General features: G+C 41.5%; 1 protein-coding gene across 8 annotated transcripts; it reads right to left on the bottom strand.

The window, feature by feature from the left end:
- Positions 1-1,893: 1,893 nt before the first annotated feature.
- LOC111585276 (NLR family CARD domain-containing protein 3-like) lies at positions 1,894-20,257 on the bottom strand. Of its 8 annotated transcripts, XR_008603750.1 has the most exons (14): positions 20,241-20,256; positions 18,945-19,064; positions 17,757-17,867; positions 17,486-17,677; positions 15,727-15,846; positions 13,930-14,002; positions 13,544-13,769; positions 11,597-13,391; positions 9,096-9,269; positions 8,297-8,470; positions 6,652-6,825; positions 5,880-6,053; positions 5,025-5,093; positions 1,894-4,388 (listed from the first exon to the last, which is right to left on the bottom strand). XR_008603750.1 is itself a non-coding variant. In XM_055016729.1 (13 exons), exons 3-13 carry the CDS (start codon positions 17,822-17,824, stop codon positions 5,081-5,083), a joined length of 3,183 nt encoding a protein of 1,060 aa, XP_054872704.1. In that variant the 5' UTR covers positions 17,825-17,867; positions 18,945-19,064; positions 20,241-20,256; the 3' UTR covers positions 4,886-5,080. The 8 variants fall into 8 exon arrangements, 5 of the variants coding, with proteins under 5 accessions (XP_054872704.1, XP_054872708.1, XP_054872707.1 ...); XR_008603751.1 differs by lacking the exon at positions 5,880-6,053 and having other exon boundaries at positions 20,241-20,257; XM_055016729.1 differs by lacking the exon at positions 1,894-4,388 and having other exon boundaries at positions 4,886-5,093.
- Between the last annotated feature and the right edge of the window lie 277 nt (positions 20,258-20,534).

The following is a 20,534-nucleotide window of genomic DNA, read 5'->3' as shown; positions in this document are numbered from 1 at the left end:
TGGGAAACCAATAAAGACACTGTGTGCAAAGCAAGTTAAAACGAGTTGGACTTTCAATCAGCGGTACGGTTGTTAAGTGCATCAATTAAGTTTTTATGATTCCCGGTTAGATGCTCTCAGTGGCTTAAAGCACTGGCTTAGCCCCTTTAACACACACAAAAAAGCACTAAATGTCACAAAAATACCACAAAAAGGTGCTAAAATCCCTGCATAAAGACACAAAACAACCCAAAAAAGGCACAAACAACCAAAAGAAGACACAAATCCACCACATACAGACACAAGACAAAACAACCACAACCTGCAAAAGGACATAAAACAACCAGAACTACACACATAATGAGCATAATGAACACAAAAAACACGAAATGTCACAAAAATACCACAAAAGGCACGAAAATCCATAAGAACACAAAACACCCCAAAAAAGACTCAAAACCACCACATAAAGGAATAAAACAACCACAAAAAGACACAAAACAACCACAAGAGACACTAAATACTCACAAAAACACACAAAACAACCAAAGAAAGACCTACAAAGTTTCACAAAATGACCAAAAGAAGACATAAAATGATCCCGAAAGACAAAACAGGTGAAAGGGTCACAAAATAAACCTGAAAACATTGAACAACTGATACAATAATGACCAAAAAAGTACACAATTTGTCTGCAAACTGTCACAAGAAGACACAAAATATATAAAATCTTTCACAAAACTACAGCAAAAATACCAACAGAACAACCACAAAGCACTAAAAACATCTATAAATGGTCACAAAAAGACATACAATGACTCCACTTTCATCTAAATATAACATTCAAAATCAATTTTTGACAATAAAACTGTAACTACACTGCAGGAAAGGAGGAATATATTCAGTTTCAAAGCAACTAGATCTAACATAACCACCAAAACAAAACACAAATGGGCCACAAAAGTGCACAAAACATCTTCAGAAGTCAACAAAATTACCACAAAAGGAAACGAGAAGCGTCTTTTCTTGCTGCTGTGTTTGAATCTCCAGACTGAAGCTTCTTCCTCACTGATCCTTCGGTCCTGAATAAACTGTTTGTGCACTAAATGATTCGTTCCTGCTGCAGGCGAGCTCTGGCCATGGATGGAACCTGTACAGGAGAACATGGAGTCGGTTTAGGAAAGAGGTCGCTGCTCTGTGAGGAGGTCGGTCCTTCAGTGATCCGAGTCATGCAGAGCCTGAAGGACGCCATCGACCCCAACAACCTGATGAATCCTGGGAAAATCCTGCTGTAGGAGGCCTGAGGACGGTGATTCTGTCTGACGGGTTAAAGCTGGAACTGAGATGAAAAACTCAAGAGTGAAAAATCATCATATGTCAAAAAATATGTCATTAAAAGTAGCTCATTTTAAATGTGAATTATAGATTCTTAAAGAGAAAAATTAAGGGATGCAAACTTCACAGCAGAATCATGTCAAGTTGGTTTAATATTCATCTCTTACTTTGCTTTTGATGCATTTATAAACTGGTACTTCTGTAACCGTCATTATAAAACTAGAAAACATACATGATGCATTTAAAGAAAAGCCTGATGTTGGTCAATATTTGAAAGTTTTACAAGGAAACATGTTCATAGCTAATGTTTGTATTAAATATTTTTATGTGTATAAAATATATTGGACATGTATGAAAAATGTGTGTATGTTGAAATCCTTGAGATCCATCTGCAGAAATACATCATATCCATGTTTTCTGTTTCCAGATCTTCTTCTACAGCACAAAACTAATACTAATGTTGATGCATCAGTCACAACAGTTTGCGCCCTCTAGTGTCCACAAGCAGCAACTACAAGGCAAAGTTAAAATTCCAGATGATGCATGAGATGCAGAAAAAACAGTCACGGTCCAACAGAATTTGTCTTTGCAGTTTATTAAAGAATAACGGAGTAACAATGAGTAATAAAGAAGAGAAATGCAGAATGAATATTCCAGCTGAAAGGGCAGAACTCCAACACCAGGATCGTGTTCAGAGATCTGACAGACTAAAACATCAAACATAAACTTATAGAAGTATCCGTCCTTCACACAGCAGGACAGTTACAGATTCCTCAGCTGAGCAGTTGTCACGGGTTGGGAGACCTTGGTGCTTGACTCTGGTCACAACATAATCACATATCATGGAAAACAGACAGAAAACTACTCAGAGTTCGGCTTATTGTGATCCTGACTAAAAGTCAAGGTCCAGACAAACACAATTCATATTTAGAATTGTAGAAATTACAGTTTCCTACAACACCCTCTAGTGGCCACAGACTAAAGGTAAAGTTGGCGAGATTCAGATAAGCTGCATTTACCATCATAAGTCTCTTGTTTTTAAAGTATTTCATGATTTTGGAACAGTCAGCGAGAAAGTGCAGTGAAATTATGCCGAACATCTTTACATCTAATGTGGATATTAATGAAATCACAAAACTTTAAGGAATTATCCTCTGCTGCACGTTGAAGCAACATAAATAATGTGATTTTCTGCCCTCTGGTGGTCAAAGCATGAAAGTACAACAAAATTTCATGCGAGAAAACTTACCTAAATGTAGTACTTCGGTGTAGTGATTCAAAAATAAAACAAATTTGGAGTTATGAACCGTGACCACGAGAAAGCGATGTTACATTTCAGATTTTGCAAGCATGTGACAAAAGTTTAACTGCAGCGTCTGTAAATAAGCTGGTTGAAATGAATGACAGAAATAAACTAATAAACACAGTAAATGACACATGATAAATATATGATTAAACAAAAACACAAAAAGAATCAACTGAGCTGTAAAAGGGGAATTTATGAACTTAATGGTGTTTATCCCTCGGATATTTTACTAGAAAAAAACAAGTTGAAATAAAGTCATGATGATGATCAACTAACACAAGTAAAGACAGATTTTATTTCAAGGCTTAAATGCTCTTATTATTTACAAGATGAGTCAGGATTATGTTTCATACATGTTTTAAAAAAGATTAGACTGAATTATTACCAACAGTGAGGTGATGCTAGTAGAACGACAAAACTAAAAGACTAGAAAAGCACTCAGAGTGCATTTTTGAAAGATCTCATCTTTCAAAAACCCATGGATCCAGACTATAAGCTGCATCACTGCCAAAATCTAATCAATTGGTCCTTGTGTCATTTCTGACCTTCCCTAAAAATTTCATAAAAATCCATTAATCCATTTTTGAGTAATGTTGGTAACAAAGACAGACTTTTTTTATTTTTATTTTTTTAACATCATTATTACTCTGCCTCCTTGGCAGAATAATAATGATGTAAAATTCCCAGAAACAGATAAAGGGTTGAAAATCTTGAACTGAGGCTCTCAGTGAGCAGATACCAATCACAGAATATGAAATGTGGATTTTCAGCTCAGAATCAGAGTCTGTGTTCATGAACCAGCCTCCGTTTGCTGTAAATTGCTGGAATTACAGCAAATTTAACCAACTTTATTCTACACCGTGTCCCAAAAGTTTGTTCTCCCCATCGGACAACGTGTTTGATTGCCACAAAAATGGGTTCCACCTGATCAATCAGGTACTGTTTGGTTGTTTGTCTGGTCAAACTGTCAGGTTCCAGTAGATACATTTCTTGCTTGACCAAAATGCATTAAACTCACAACCAGATTTTGGAAGCCATTGTTACTATGGAGAAGAGTAAGGGTGGAAAAGCTCTCTTTCAGAGTCTCAGATTAATGCACAGGCCATTGTTCTTCAAAATGCAGGAAAAATTGGTCAGCAGGTACCTCAAGCCCTTTGCAGAAGTATCTGCTGGGTGCAGAAGTGGTGGCAAAAGTAGAATAAAGGAGGATCCTTCAAGGACTTGCCTCACTCAGGAGTCCATCTGGCCTAACTGCAAGAGCCAAGGATCTGATGAGAAAGGCCAAGGGTAAAAGACACCAGTCATGCCGGCGACTCAGTCAGATGCTGAAAAATCTTGGAGAAGATGTTTCTAAGTGCACTGTACATCATTTTTAACAGAAACATTGGGGCTGAAAGCTTACAAGAGGCAATATACCATGCGACTCACCAAACTGCAAAAGGAGAAGAGACTGGCTTTCGCAAAGAAGTACATAACTCTAGGGCTGGACCCGAATATCTGAATATTCCGTCGTGACGGTGGTATCCGAATATTAATTTTGAGATCCGAATATTCGCCTCACCCCTGAGTCTGAACATCATCAACCTCCAACGGATCAAGTCAACATTAACTGAACTTCTCCCTCATTCACAGTGTGGAGCTGCAACACTAAACTGTACAGGAACAACACACTTCATACTGGTTCCCAGTCCACCTCCCAGTAACATGGTCCAGTCAGAGTCTCTACACACCAGCTGCTGCTGCTGCTGCTGCTGCTGCTGCTGCTGCTGCTGCTGCTGCTGCTGCTGCTGCTGCTGCTGCTGCTGCTGCTGCTGCTGCTGCTGCTGCTGCTGCTGCTGCTGCTGCTGCTGCTGCTGCTGCTGCTGCTGCTGCTGCTGCTGCTGCTGCTGCTGCTGCTGCTGCTGCTGCTGCTGCTGCTGCTGCTGCTGCTGCTGCTGCTGCTGCTGCTGCTGCTGCTGCTGCTGCTGCTGCTGCTGCTGCTGCTGCTGCTGCTGCTGCTGCTGCTGCTGCTGCTGCTGCTGCTGCTGCTGCTGCTGCTGCTGCTGCTGCTGCTGCTGCTGCTGCTGCTGCTGCTGCTGCTGCTGCTGCTGCTGCTGCTGCTGCTGCTGCTGCTGCTGCTGCTGCTGCTGCTGCTGCTGCTGCTGCTGCTGCTGCTGCTGCTGCTGCTGCTGCTGCTGCTGCTGCTGCTGCTGCTGCTGCTGCTGCTGCTGCTGCTGCTGCTGCTGCTGCTGCTGCTGCTGCTGCTGCTGCTGCTGCTGCTGCTGCTGCTGCTGCTGCTGCTGCTGCTGCTGCTGCTGCTGCTGCTGCTGCTGCTGCTGCTGCTGCTGCTGCTGCTGCTGCTGCTGCTGCTGCTGCTGCTGCTGCTGCTGCTGCTGCTGCTGCTGCTGCTGCTGCTGCTGCTGCTTCAACCTCTGGATCATCAGGACACACTTCATCCTCTCAGCACAAACACCGTCCTGATCAGAACCTCCATCTGCAGAGAGAAGAAGAAAGATCAGAGGAGATGAATGAGTTTGATCAGCATCAGGTGTGTTTCTCTGCACATTTCACTGCAGTCCACAGTGGAAACAAACTGCTGACACTCATCAAGCTTCATTACTGCACAAACTCTTCACTCATGGATTTACTGCTGCTCCATTTAAACCAACAGTCTCTGAGTGTCCATCAACATCTCATCTGCTCCTCAAACATCAGCTGACAAACCAACATGGAGGCTGTCAGTCAACACATCTGGATCAAAGCACACACAAGGACACACATCCAGATGTTGCTGCTGGACCTGAGCACAGCTTCTGCTCTGGACAAACACCTCATGGTTCCTACATGTGATGATGCTGCTGCTGGTTTGCAGGCTTCAGTCTCTCATCTCAGAGCTGTGACAAACATCACACTGATCAGCTGATCACTGTTGAAGTGAGACAACAAACAGTCAGATCACATCTGATGGACACTTAGATGAAGGAGGACCACTGTCTCTGCACATCTGGAAGGCTGGCAGCTGGAATCAGCTCGATTTCCTCAACACATCAACACAACAACAACAGTCGGCTTCACATCCACTCAAACACACCATGACAACAAGCTTGTGGCTCCTCTGATTGGCTGACTGCTGTCTCTGTGTTTCTGTCTCCATTCTGCTCTCAGAGCTTCACTGAGAAGCTGCAGGTTTACAGGAGACTCTGGATCTTTGCTTTGATACTGACTGTGTTTAGTAGAAAACTGCTGGAAGCAGCAGAGACTGATGGAACCTTCTACTGACCTCAGAGTCTTCAGGATGCAGTCTGGACTCTTCACAAGATCTAACAGATGTTCCACTGATGAATCCTGCAGGTTGTTCCACCTCAGGTCCAGATGTTCCAGATGGGAGGGGTTGGACTTCAGAGCTGAGACCAGAGAATCACAGCTGATCTCTGACAAACTGCAGCACCTCAATCTGAATAAAGAATAAAAGATGTGTATAAAATCACTGATGATCCATCAGATGTGTTCAGGTTCTGAATGTGCAGATCAACATTACTTTGTCCTCATCAATCAGCTTTTCTCTAAAAGCAGCACAGTGACTTTGTCCTTCTGTTATTGTGGATCATCATCATGTCAACCTTCTACACACATCATCCACATGTCAACACAACATTCATCCACCTATTCATGTCCACACATCAATAACATGCTGCATCATCAACAGGATCAGTCAAATAAAACTCAACACAAACCAAAGAAATATTTATACTTCACTCAGGAAACTTTGTCACTTCAAACTGATCTGAGTTCAGAGGATCTTCTGGATCCAGATGTGACTCTTTAGCTCAAATTACATTCATTTACTTTAACAACTAACACAACATTTTACACACTTTCTGCTACAAACATGACTTTTGACACAACAAACTGAATTTAGAAGAAAAAACAGAAAATGTGAACCAGAGCAGATTTACAGCTTCATGGATGGAAGTTTTGTTGAACAGAAATGAGCTTTAGTTGCCATTAAACACATCAGATCTACAACAGTAACAGACAGTCAGTGAACTGACCTCAGAGTCTTCAGGATGCAGTCTGGACTCTCCAGAAAACCACACAGATGTTTCACTCCTGAATCCTGCAGGTTGTTCAGACTCAGGTCCAGATGTTCCAGATGGGAGGGGTTGGACTTCAGAGCTGAGACCAGAGAATCACAGCTGATCTCTGACAAACTGCAGTCCTCCAATCTGAATAAAGAATAAAAGATGTGAGTTGAGGAGACAAAGTTCCTGCTTGAAATCATTCAGAGTTTCATCATGAGTTCATAGCTGAAGAAGCTTCAGAAGGTCCAAGTTTATAAAATGGAAACTCCAAGCAGCTGAAGCCAGCAGGATGCAGCTTCAAACAGTCCAACAGAAGCAGTGAAGAAGAGCTTCATTAATATTAATGACAACATGCTGCTGCTTCAATAAAGACGGAGTGACTTCATCTCTGAAATTCTGCAGCTCCACCAGTGGCTCCATCCACACAAACTCATGCTGAGCAACAAACACAAGGAGAAACACTCAGACATTTATTTCACACAAACACACAAGAAGGAAACGTGGACAAAATGAGGCTCCAGACTCTAAAATATCTTCATGTTCTGGAACCATGGAGACCTTTCAACCAGGACTCTACATTCAGATACATTTCATTCTTCATCCATCTGTCATTGATAGTGGAAAGTGTCCATCACAGTTTTCAGAGGACCAGGTGACGTCTTCTAACTCTGTTCTCAAACACAAACATCTTGACTTTCTAATGACTCAAAGCAGAGAAAAGAAGAAAATCAGCAGAAACTGAAGCAGAAAATCTTCCTATTGCTCCTGATAAATGACTTTAACTGTTCATTAACTGACAACTTTTCTGCTGGATTTTCTGATCATTCAACAACTGATGGATCAGCTTCATATTTCATCAGCAGGAAAATCAAACGGCTGCATCTTGGATTTGAACGTTTCACTTCCTACAACATCACATGACTTCATCCAACAGTTGGAACCAGCAGATGCTGAATATTAGTTTCTGTCTCTCAGGATGAAAAACAGCTTGAATTACAGCTCAAACTATCAGCCCACTATCTGATGAGTCCGTAGACAAAAGATCAAAAACATTTCAATCATGGTTTCACTCATTTATCCAGAAAAACATCAAACTGCTTCCAGTCTGTCCACTGTCATCACTCTCTGTTTTCTGTCACATTAAACTGAATATTTGTGCTTCTGGACTGTTGCTGGAACAAAACCACACATTTGAAGACGTCACCTTCAACTCTGACAAAGTGGGATCAACATTTTTCACTCATTTTAACATTTAATGAACTAAACTACTGAAATAACTGACAGCTTCATCAGTAATAAAAACAGCTGTTAGTTGCTGCTGTCAGGTTGAACTCCAGAGAAACATGAGGTCAGATCTGAGCTGAAGATCACGTGTCAGACTTTCACTGTCAATTATTCACTGGAGGATTTTTATTCTTAGATGGAGCTTTGAAATTTGCAGCTCAACATTTCTCTCAAAGAGTCCAAGGACTAAAGCAGAGAAGAAGAAAACAGACGTTCCCATGAAGATCCTCAGTGTGGATCAGTAGAACATCAGCCTGATGGCTGCAGTTTAGAGTCAACACAACTTTACATCACATTCATCTCAGCACACAAACAAAACATGATGTCTGACCTCAGATCCTTCAGGATGCAGTCTGGACTCTCCAGAAAACCACTCAGATGTTTCACTCCTGAATCCTGCAGGATGTTCCAGCTCAGGTCCAGATGTTCCAGATGGGAGGGGTTGGACTTCAGAGCTGAGACCAGAGAATCACAGCTGATCTCTGACAACCTGCAGTCCTTCAATCTGAATAAAGAATAAAAGATGTGTATAAAATCATTGATGATCCATCAGATGTGTTCAGGTTCTGAATGTGCAGATCAACATTACTTTGTCCTCATCAATCAGCTTTTCTCTAAAAGCAGCACAGTGACTTTGTCCTTCTGTTATTGTGGATCATCATCATGTCAACCTTCTACACACATCATCCACATGTCAACATTCATCCACATATTCATGTCCACACATCAATAACATCTGCTGACCTCAGTTCATCTCTCATTACAGGATCAACATCAAATCTCTTCATTCTTTCATTTATTTCATCACCTTCTTCTGTATTTACTTCTTCTCACATCACTTTCACATCAGCTTCACATTCAGACACACAGCAGGACTGTGGATTCTGTCCTCCATCTGGGAACTCTGCAGTCAGCTGATCAGGGGATTTATTTACACTCCAACAATCTCAAACTTTAAATTTCCCCTGGAGTGGCGAGAAATAAAGAACTTTATCTTATCTTATCTTATCTTAAACATCTTCACCATGTTTTCAGGAAAATACTCCAAATTTATTAACAACAAACTCCAAACTTCAGTCAAGGATTTGACTTGAATATATTGAAAAACCATCAACAGTCAGTGAACTGACCTGAGAGTCTCCAGTTTACAGTTTGGACTCTGCAGTCCAGCAGAAAGATGCTTCACTCCTGAATCCTGCAGGTTGTTTCCATACAGGTCCAGATCTATCAGATGGGAGGGGTTGGACTTCAGAGCTGAGGCCACAACTTCACAGTGACTCTCTGAGAGTCTACAGTCAGAAAGTCTGTCATGAGACATAAATGACAAAACATGTTATTATGAAAAAGGACACTTTATATTTCCTTCATGCATTTGATAGCAGAACATCTGGACTGGTCCTGTTGGACATTTAGTTCTTCATCTTCTCTGACTGTTTGACATGAAACTGAATTCTCATCAGCCTCTCTCACACCTGAACACTTTCAATCTGGAATAATTAGATCTAAACAGGGCCATGCAGAGACCTTTGGAGGGGCAGGTGCTCAAAGTTAAAGGGGGCACATGGAGCACGAATTTGAAACACCATACAGAAACATACCTGACAATATAACTGGCTGAATTGTAGTAACCCATGTTCATAAAGCATATAACATGGAAGCAGTGGTTAAGTCTCTGGACTATTGATCAGAAGGTCAGTGGTTCAAACCCTGATGTGGCCACCATTGGACCCTTCAAGTTATTATTATTTTGAAGCTGAATTTACATCACCATTAGACACTGGACTGTTTAACTGTGGCTACTCTTCCTGGAGTCCTTGCTTTTAAATTTCATACCTTTTCCAGACATGTACTGTAGAGCCACGGATTTGCTCCATGGTGCTGATTCATAATCTGCCCTTTATTATTCGTAGTGCTAATAATAAGTTTAAAACAATTAAATGATATAGAAATCATGTATTTAAATGTATTTGTACTTTTATTCAGTTTGACTATCCACTTTGCACAAGACAGCAAGGTTCTAAAAGTTTTATATTTTATATTTAGGCATATTATATTTAATTTGTCTATATATACAAATGTTATAAACAAGTACTGATATCTTTAAATGAGAGGTTGAGAAAATCACAATTCAAATTCTTCTAATTATTATTGTATTTATACTGCAATAGTCCAAAATTATGTGAAAATGCATGTACGTAGTTTCAGTGAAATAACATAACCTCTGTCTCATTGCCTCTAGAAACAGGAAACACACTGCAACTCACTGACAGTAAAATAATACATCTCTCTGATGCACTTTGTCCATGTCAACAGAAACATACAGAAACAAAAAGAAGCCTGGCAGACTTTATCCTCTCAGCAGCTGTGTGGTTAACTAGCGGCTAGAACTGATGACAGGTGTGTGTGCAGAGTCAGACACACACACACAGGATGCTCACTTCATCGGTCATCTTGCAAAAATACACCGTACATAAACGAATCCCGCTGCAGAACCTCCTCTCCATCAGGACCATCAGTTGTTGATGTCCTCCCTCGGGTCTCCGGTTTCTAGACTAGCGGCGCTAGCGCAGAGCTACAGGGAACATCTGGACCCCTCAGAGCAGTGGGGGACGTCTACGTAGATCACGTGACCGACCGACGGTAGATCTGAATTATTTTTAGTTTTGTTTTATTTATTATTTTGAGCCTCAAATACTTTTACACACACACACTTACAAATAAAAAAACAAAATTAAATAAAATTAAATAAAATTTAAAAAAACAACTTTGACAAAAGGGCATTTTGGGCATCAAGGGGCAAAGGGGCAGGTGCTTCAGCCCCCTCCGCCTCCCCCCACCCCCCCACCCACGTGCCTGTATCCAAATGCATGTAAAGTTAATGTTTAATTTACAGATCACAGACAGAAGATGGACTTCCATTCAGGCTTCCATACTGTCCACAGTCTGTCAGTGTGATCTGATCCCACGTCTGACTCCACAAAGTTCTCAGGAGAACATCTGGATCAGAACATTTTCTGTCAGAATGTTCACACAACACTTACAGAAAGAATAAATACAAAATAATTCAAGAAAAACATCACAAATTACCAGAAATAAATGAATTAAAAACCAACTCAAAACAGTAACAGCAATAATTCCATTAAATCAATTCTCCCAGACATCAGAAATGATTCAGATCTTATATTCAACTCTAAAGAAGATTAAAAAAATCATTTAAAAGCTGTATGTCTGATTATATAAGATGCTTCCAGAAGCTCCTCATGTAATAATAACTGATGCTGTGATAAAACCTGGACAAGAACCTCTACAGTTCTTCATGTGTTTCAGCAGATCTGCATGTTTCCTCCATCAGCCAAAGGAAGAAACTCACAAGAAAAAACTGTCAGACGGAACAATTATCAGAATGAAATAGAAAAACTGTCATCATTCATTTAACAGCTTTAAACAAAACCAACTGAAAAATCCACATTTTCACAGCGTTTGAACATCTGAGACTAAACACAGCTGACATGGAAAGTTATAAATAAACAAGTGGAACACTGAGAATAATGAGAATGTTCTAGTGAGAACATCTGAAGAACTCAACTACTGATCTACTCTGACTGATCATCTTCATCACATCTGGACTCACCTGAACTTTCTGCAGTTCCTTACAGCTGGAATCAGTCTCAGTTTTCCCTCCTCTGATGTTCTGTACTTCTTCAGGTCCAACTCATCCAGAACCTCCTCTGACATCTGCAGCATGTAGGCCAGAGCTGAGCAGTGGATCTCAGAGAGGAACTTCTCTGATCTGTTCTCTGACTGCAGGAACTCTTGGATCTCCTGATGTACTGAGAGATCCTTCATCTCCATCAGACAGTGGAAGATGTTGATGCTTCTGTCTGGAGACATTTCATCACTCTTCATCTCCTTCAGGTTGTTGATGACTCTCTGGATCATTCCTGGACGGTTCTCTGTCCGACCCAGCAGACCTCCTAAGAGTCTCTGATTGGACTCCAGACAGAGGCCATGAAGGAAGCGAACAAACAGGTCCAGGTGACCATTTTTACTTCTCAGGGATTTCTCCATGACTCTCTTCAGGAACACATCCAGAGTGTCTCTGTTCTCATCTTTCCAGTCTTTTCCCAGGAAGTCCTCCAGAACCTCCTGCTTCCTGTTGGTGTAACAGTGGAACATGTAGACTGCAGCCAGAAACTCCTGAACACTCAGATGGACGAAGCAGAACACCTTGTCCTGGTACAGTCCTCTCTCCTCTTTAAAGATCTGTGTGAACACTCCTGAGTACTTTGAGGCTGCTTCCACATCGATGCCACACTCTGTCAGGTCGGACTCATAGAAGATCAGGTTTCCTTTCTGCAGCTGATTAAAAGCCAGTTTTCCCAGAGACTCAATCATCCTCCTGCTGTCTGGACTCCAGTGTGGATCTGTCTCAGCTCCTCCATCATACTTGACCTTCTTGACTTTGGTCTGAACCACCAGGTGGTGGATGAACATCTCAGTCAGGGTTCTGGGCAGATCTCCTCCCTCTCTGGTTCTCAGCAGCTTCTCCAGAACTGTAGCAGTGATCCAGCAGAACACTGGGATGTGGCACATGATGTGGAGGCTTCGTGATGTCTTCATGTGGGAGATGATGCTGCTGGCCTGCTCCTCATCTCTGGATCTCTTCCTGAAGTACTCCTCCTTCTGTGGGTCGCTGAACCCTCTGACCTCCGTCACCATGTCCACACAGTCAGGAGGGATCTGATTGGCTGCTGCAGGTCGTGTGGTTATCCAGAGACGAGCAGAAGGAAGCAGCTTCCCCCTGATCAGGTTTGTCAGCAGCACATCCACTGAGGTGGACTCTGTAACATCAGTCAGGACCTCATTGTTGTGGAAGTCCAGAGGAAGGCGACACTCATCCAGACCGTCAAAGATCAACACAACCTGGAAGTCTTCAAACTTGCACATTCCTGCTGCTTTGGTTTCACTGAAGAAGTGATGAACAAGTTCCACCAAACTGAACTTTCTCTCTTTCAGCACATTCAGCTCTCTGAAAGTCAATGGAAACATGAAGTGGATGTCCTGGTTGCTTTTGTCTTCAGCCCAGTCCAGAGTCAACTTCTGTGTTAACACTGTTTTCCCGATGCCAGCCACTCCCTGTGTCATCACTGTTCTGATTGGTCCATCTCTTCCATGTGAGCCTTTAAAGATGTCTTCTGGTCTGATGCTTGTTTCTACTCTGTCTGCTTTCCTGGATGCTGCTTCAATCTGTCTGACCTCATGTTCATCATTGACCTCTGCAGTCCCTCCCTCTGTGATGTACAGCTCTGTGTAGATCTCATTCAGGAGGGTCGACTGTCCTGCTTTAGCGATGCCCTCAAACACTCTCTGGAACTTCTTCTTCAGGCCACATTTAAGTTTACGTCCACAAACTGCAGCAGCAAATTCTGAATGAAGAAACAACATGAGATCAATGAATAAATGACAGTAAATATTCCAACAGTTCATCCTCCTAAAGACTGATTGTGTGAAGATATTCTGAGACTTTAGTAAATGTTCTGTTGATCAGCAGCTTCAGTCTTTCCTCAAATCCTCTTACTGCTCTGCAGACAGTCAGCCAGCTTCTCCTGCTTCATCCTCCTCAGGAACAACACTGTGATCTGCTGAAACATCGCTCTGCTGCTCCTCTGATCTTCATCATCACCCTCCAACTCCTCCTCATCCTCCCTCTGACTCTCTGAGCATTCTGGGTAATCTGGACTCACAACCTTCTGCATCTTCTTCAGCTCCTTCTTCATAAAAGTCACCATGTTGTCCTCCAGCAGCTGGAACAGAGAAATGTGTCAATGAGTCCATCAGAGTGAAATCATGGAGTCAAACATCAGATCCATGTTGGACACACTGACAGTCCACTGGTCTACAAAGAGCAGCATGGAGACGCCTGAACACAACAGATGGAGAACAACTTGTTGTCCATGAACTCACCATGAATATGGAGTCCAGGTGATGCTGCTGGACAGACTGAATTCTGGGAACCTCTGAACTCTGCTGCTCCACTCTGTGGATCAACATCAACAGTTAGATCTCAGTACTTCTGTCCACACAGACAAATGACATCAAATCAAATGTATTTATAAAGCCAGTTTAAAAACAACCTGAGTTGACCAAAGTGTAGACAGACAATTTAAAAATAGAATTGACAATATACATGTAAAGACAATATAAAACTACTAAAATCAATGAGTAAAACAAAGTTACACAGTATAAAATACTACAAAAGGCAAAAGAGGATAGCAATGTGGAAGATCAATTTCTTACATAAATTTCTAACTTCAAAACCAGTGAGAGCAGCCAGAAGCCATTGAAAACCTCAACATCTTGAGGTTTTTCTTGAAAATATCATCAGATTAGAAGAGGAAGGCTGTTCCAAAGCTTTGGACTTGAACCCAAGTGCAAAGGTTCCACCTCCCAGCAGCCTCAGTCGTGGAACAGTTATTAGCAGTTGGTCTGATGAAACTGATATGAGGCTGGCCTGAAGTTGTCATTCTCCTGCTTCCACTATCAGTGAGCTACTGTTTCCTTCATCACAGGAAACAACAACAGCAACCACTGGGCAGCAAACAGATTCAACTTAAGATGAAACTGAACAGACAAGTTTTTCTGAGTATTTGAATCATGCAGTAATGCAGCTCTGATAGTTCCTGCAGGAGATTATCCAGTGTAATCACAGTGAACGTCTCCCTGAATGCAAATGTTAAACAACAAGTTCAGCTGTCACTATTTTCAGCCAATGACAACTGGGATTCATTTGAAGAAATATAAACAAGCCAGAGTGTTTTCCTCCATAACAGAATGATGGTGTGGTACAGCCTGTATGTTCTACAGACTGGGCTGGAAAAGCCAGAGTTTTCAGCTGGAGACGGTTCTTGTCCATCCATTGCTTCACCTCTGGGAGATGGAGGTGATGTCATCAGGGTTTAGTGGCAGGTATATTTGAGTGTCATCAGCGTAGCGTGGAATGACACATTTATGGAAGATGGAAGGCAAGAGGAGCATGTAGAGGGAGAATAAAACTGGCCCTAATATTGAACTTTAGACCACAAATAATCAGTGCAGATGATGAGTAATTAACAATCTGCACTGAAGAGGACCTGTCAGCCAGGTAGGAGGAAAACCAGTTTAACACACTTAACCTGATGCAACTGCTTCCTTCAGGTGGTTTCAAAGAATTCCATGATCAACAGCATCAAAAGCTGCACTGAGTCCTAAAAGAATTAAAATGTCACAAATACCAGAGTCTTAAAAACACATGAAGTCATTAAAAACCTTCAGTAGATTCAGTGCTACGGTGAGTCCTGGAGCGTGACTGGAATTGCTTGAAAATGGCATCAAACAAACACCAGCTGAAGGTCCATGAGGAGACGTGGATGTGGACAGAGAATCTGAGGACTCCCTGCAGCAGGAAAGGTTTACTAGTCCTGCTGATTCCACAGAGAATCAACAGCTCTGTCTGAAGCTGACTACAGCTTTCAGCTCACTTTGGTTTTGTCCCAAAGGCTCCCAGCAGCTCCTTCATAAAGCCTCATTCCTCCCTGCTGCTGGAGCAAGACACCCAGAGCCAGTGTGAGGTTGTACTGGGCAGCTCCCAGTATAAATGTGTTTGACTGAGTGTGAGACAGAGTGCTGCTGAAAACTAAGTCAGTCAGTAAATGTTTAAACCTGGACACACTGATCAATGATCCGTCACATGATTTCCTTTGTGTATCACTTTAAAACTCTTACCTTTCATCCACAGGACGGTGCCTTTTCCTTAAATTATCAGGATGTTTTCCAGTGTAGCCAGTCTTCATGGACACAGAGTCCAGTTCTGGTTCAGATGAGTCTTGATTTTCCAGCTTCCTCCTAATAAACACAGGTTAGTTGCTGCACTGCACTCTGACAGTTTACTGACAATAAGTTGGATGAATCTTCATAAAAACCTGTAAAATTGTTTGGTGTGTCAGTCAGTGCTGGTCCTGCTCTGAAAAAGTTCTATCATGTTGTCACCTCAGCGTTCCTGTCCTCAGTTTACATGTTTGCTGCTTCCATTGGAGTCGTTTTTCTCATTAAATGTCACCTGTCACACAAACTGTTTCTGCCTTTTCACCTTATGTTCATCTTAACACCTGCTTTTGACCATCAGACCAGAACTGTTAAAGTGCAGAGCTGCTGACATGAAGACACTCAGAGGATCCATGTCTGGACCAACAAAGTTACAGCAAGACAACAGCAAACACGCAAACAGCAAAATAAAGTCTATAATTTGCTGCTTTTCTTTCATTACAAACAGAATATTGTAATATTTTTTGACTTTTGCTCAAACAGAACATCTACATTTTCAAGTTTCACACATTTATTGATTTATGGACTAAATCATCTGATCAATCGATAATGAAAACACTTGTCATCTGTCACACTGCATGTGATGACATCACATCCTGTCTCTTGGCTGCAGTGACCTCATTAACATGTAACTGGAGAGAGAACCAATCAGAGTGAGCTACACTCCAAACAACATGTTTAATTTTGACAACAGAAAAGTCTCTGAAGGCAACGATTGCAGCTGAACCATGAATGGATTTCACAATAAAATCACAGTTTGAAATAAAGCCATTAGCAGATCATGAATGCTGCATTTTAGGATCTAAGTTACACAACACGTCTCAGAGTTTAAACTGTGTGTCGGTGGTTTTACAGATTCCTGCTGCCGTCCTCCTGGTGTGACAGTCACAGTTTGATGCTGTTTCATGTGGTGAAGCTTCATCACGTTTTAAATTTATTACACAATCAACATTAAACTGAAGTTTAAAAACATTATCACAGCATCATCCAGGACCGACTCCTCCACACTGGGGATGAATTCATGACCATAGAATCAGCTACTGAATGAAAACTCTGGTCCTGGAAATAACAGCAGGTTACTGTTAGCAGCTAATGATGAGCTGCTAATCCTGCATCACATCACACCAACATGTGCAGCAGCTGAGCTTCAACTTCCAGCCTCTGAGCTGCTGCACACACAGCCTGGAACTGAGTTTACAAAGAAATAAAGTCCAAACTTCTTCCCTCTGCCTTTAACTTCATTGATCACAGTAGATGTTCTTCACTTTGTCAATGCAACGATCCCTAACAAGCACCACAAACCTCCATGAAGCCAAACGTCTCTCCAGGACATCACAGCAGCCTTCACCGTTTGCTATTTGCCCTCCTCCATCCAGCAGCACCTGAAACCTGACTGCAGCTTCCTGCCTACACTGTTTGAACCAAAGCACAAAGACGCCACCTGCTGGATCAGCTGCTGTCCTGCAGCTGCTTCACCACAACCACAGCATCCATTCTTTCCACTCTGACAGCAAACACTGCCTCACACAGGAACATTTCCATGGATGTGAGCAAGAGCTGAGCTGAAACTCAGCATGTGTTTGAGGATTCCATCATAAAGACAATAAAACTGACTCACTGACATTTTATACACTTACAGCGTTTAGATATGAAGAATTACCTCTTTGAAGCACGAGGTTGTTCTCCTTTGAATTCAACTAAAATATCCTTTGAGTCATCGCTCTTAAAGGACACACAGCTGGGTGCAGGTCCAGGATCAGGTTCAGGTCCAGGATCAGATCCAGGTTCTGGTTCAGATCCAGATCCAGGTTCTGGTTCTGGTGCAGGTTCTGGTTCAGATCCAGGTTCTTTCCTGTGAATAATGACCGTAGTGATGAGTGCTGAGCTCTGACATGCAGAAGAGTCGTGGACACTTAGAGATGTGGTCTCACCTCTCAGCTTTGTTCTGGTTCTTCTGTTCCCCCCACAGAGAGCTGTGAGGATCCTCACACTGATCCATGCTGCTGAACTCACACCAGCTCACACACACCGTTTACCTTCACCTGCACAGGAAACACATCATTCAGCTCCACTCAGATCCTCCTGTTCATCCTGTGTGCTGTAGAAAGATCAGCTGCTGCTCTTCTATCAGTCCATCAGATCTACACAGTGTGACCTGCAGCTGGATCCTGGTCCAGATTCATTCTCTCTCTGGGATCATTTAGAATTTACAGAATCTAATAGTTACCAGTGCTGCTGTTTTTTGGTGTACAAATGTGAAAACTTTCTCTCTTCCTGCTGCTGTCTGATGCTGCAGCTGTTCATCAAACTCAGATCCAATAGTTCCAAACAGCTGGAAACAACTAACTTCAGCTCCTCCAAACATTTTATGGGAAAACACTCTAATTATTTTCATTATTGGGGAAAATCATTAATCTTTAAGCTGTTTGTGTCTCTTTTCATCGCAGGAAGATGTTAATATGAACATTTAGTGTTGTGGCCTAATAGATTAGAAACTGTAGAACAAAGTACATAAAAAGATGTGCTGTAATTTTGGAACACAAAGTGTTTATTAAGCATCTCCTTGATGTTTTTGGATGAATATTGTTGCTGAAATGAGGAAAAATTCTTCCTTTAATTATTATTTATGCGTCTCTGTCCATTAATGTGAAGGTTCACTTCACAGTTGTTCTGTGTTAAACTTGTACAGAAACGTTTCCTGGTCTGATCAGTCAGATTTCTGGTGTTGTGTCATAAAGTGATCATCTGACCTAAACTGGTTCTGGACTTCCTGTTGAAGTGAACACCCAGTTTAAATCCATCTACATCTGTTTACAGTCAGAACATGCACATACTCACTACTTTGTGGTAACAGCAAAAGTGTTTGCTATTTCTAATATCCTTCTTCAGACTGTTTAATGTGCTGTTTTTAAAGTTAGCTTTAGCTGCTAGTTAGCTTTAGCTGCTAGTTAGCTTTAGCTGCTAGTTAGCTTCCTGTCGTTGGGTGGATGATGTTAGCTGGTCGATGGAACATTAAATATAAAATCAGCTGCTGAATGTTAGCAGAGCTGCGGAGACACATTTCTGCTGCTGGAACTAAACTAACAGCAGCTGGACACAGAAAAGTGTCGTTTACTCACCTTCACACGGAGAAAACAAGCTGCGACACGAGGATGGTAAAAGTGAAACTAACTTAGAGAACAGGAAGAACAGGTAGGGCCGTGACGTCACTGTTGTCATGGCAACGGAGGAGGAAACGCCTACAACAGAGACAATAAATTTGTTAAACAACAAACAGAAATGAAAGAGTCTGTCAGTGTCCATGTTGTAGTTTTAGATCTGTGCTCTAATGAGGTCGACAAAGCAGTGAAATCTGCCTTTTGTTCATTTTCACTAATAGAATAAAGTTGTGACAGATTAGAAAGTGAGTTTCAGAAAAATGAAGGTTTGACCTTAAATGTGGAAAAAACTGAGAATCTCTGGAACGAAGTTTCAGATAATTTCTCCTTAACTTCAGGGTTGTTAGTGACACATAGAATATTATTGAAACTGTTATCAGTCCAGTTGTCACCATGATGTGATCAATACTGATCAGAGACTATTGGTCCTAATAATAAGCTGTTGATTAGATCAGGATTTGATATCAGAGTTCACCTGGAGAGTATCATGATCACACTGATGGACAGAAGAGTTCAATACTGCAGTAACTGATGAGTATTAGGGCTAAAATACTGCAGTAACTGATGAGCATTAGAGGTAAAATACTGCAGTAACTGAGGAGTGTTAGAGGTAAAATACTGCAGTAACTGATGAGTAATAGAGCTAAAATATTGCAGTAACTGATGAGAATTAAAGCTAAAATACTGCAGTAACTGATGAGTATTAGAGCTAAAATACTGCAGTAACTGACGAGTATTAGAGGTAAAATACTGCAGTAACTGACGGGTATTAGAGCTAAAATACTGCAGTAACTGATGAGTAATAGAGCTAAAATATTGCAGTAACTGATGAGAATTAAAGCTAAAATACTGCAGTAACTGATGAGTATTAGAGCTAAAATAGTGCAGTAACTGACGAGTATTAGAGGTAAAATACTGCAGTAACTGACGGGTATTAGAGCTAAAATACTGCAGTAACTGACGAGTATTAGAGGTAAAATACTGCAGTAACTGACGAGTATTAGAGCTAAAATACTGCAGTAACTGAGGAGTATTAGAGCTAAAATACTGCAGTAACTGACGAGTATTAGAGGTAAAATACTGCAGTAACTGAGGAGTATTAGAGCTAAAATACTGCAGTAACTGAGGAGTATTAGAGGTATCAGTAAAACTGATTCTCCATGACTGACTCATCTGTGACCAACAGGAAAAATTTCAGAATTTTCAGGTTGAACTGCAGGCAGTGATTCCGCAGAGAGACTGAGAGGAAAATCAAACCTCCTAAATAAATGCAGCTCGTCTCAGAAACAGTGAACAGAGGAGCAGGTTGTTGGAGATCCATCCAGCATGGTGAAACCTCTTTCTAGATGATGAGCAGAGGAGAGAGGAAAAGTCTGGAGAGGAAACATAGAGATATTTATATTCAAAATGACTAAAATTTGTCAAAAATATTGAAAAAAGTATTCAAAATTACTCAGTTTGTCCAAAGATATTGAAAAAACTAAATCTAAAATTACATAAATCCATCCAACTTGCCTAAAAAAATGCTTTTTTTTAACCTTTTTTTCTGAT

The sequence above is a fragment of the Amphiprion ocellaris genome, chromosome 13, assembly GCF_022539595.1.
Source record: "Amphiprion ocellaris isolate individual 3 ecotype Okinawa chromosome 13, ASM2253959v1, whole genome shotgun sequence".
Classification (NCBI taxonomy): domain Eukaryota; kingdom Metazoa; phylum Chordata; class Actinopteri; family Pomacentridae; genus Amphiprion; species Amphiprion ocellaris.
The sequence above is the reverse complement of the archived record's forward strand: the minus strand, read 5'-3'. Positions and strand labels throughout refer to the sequence as shown.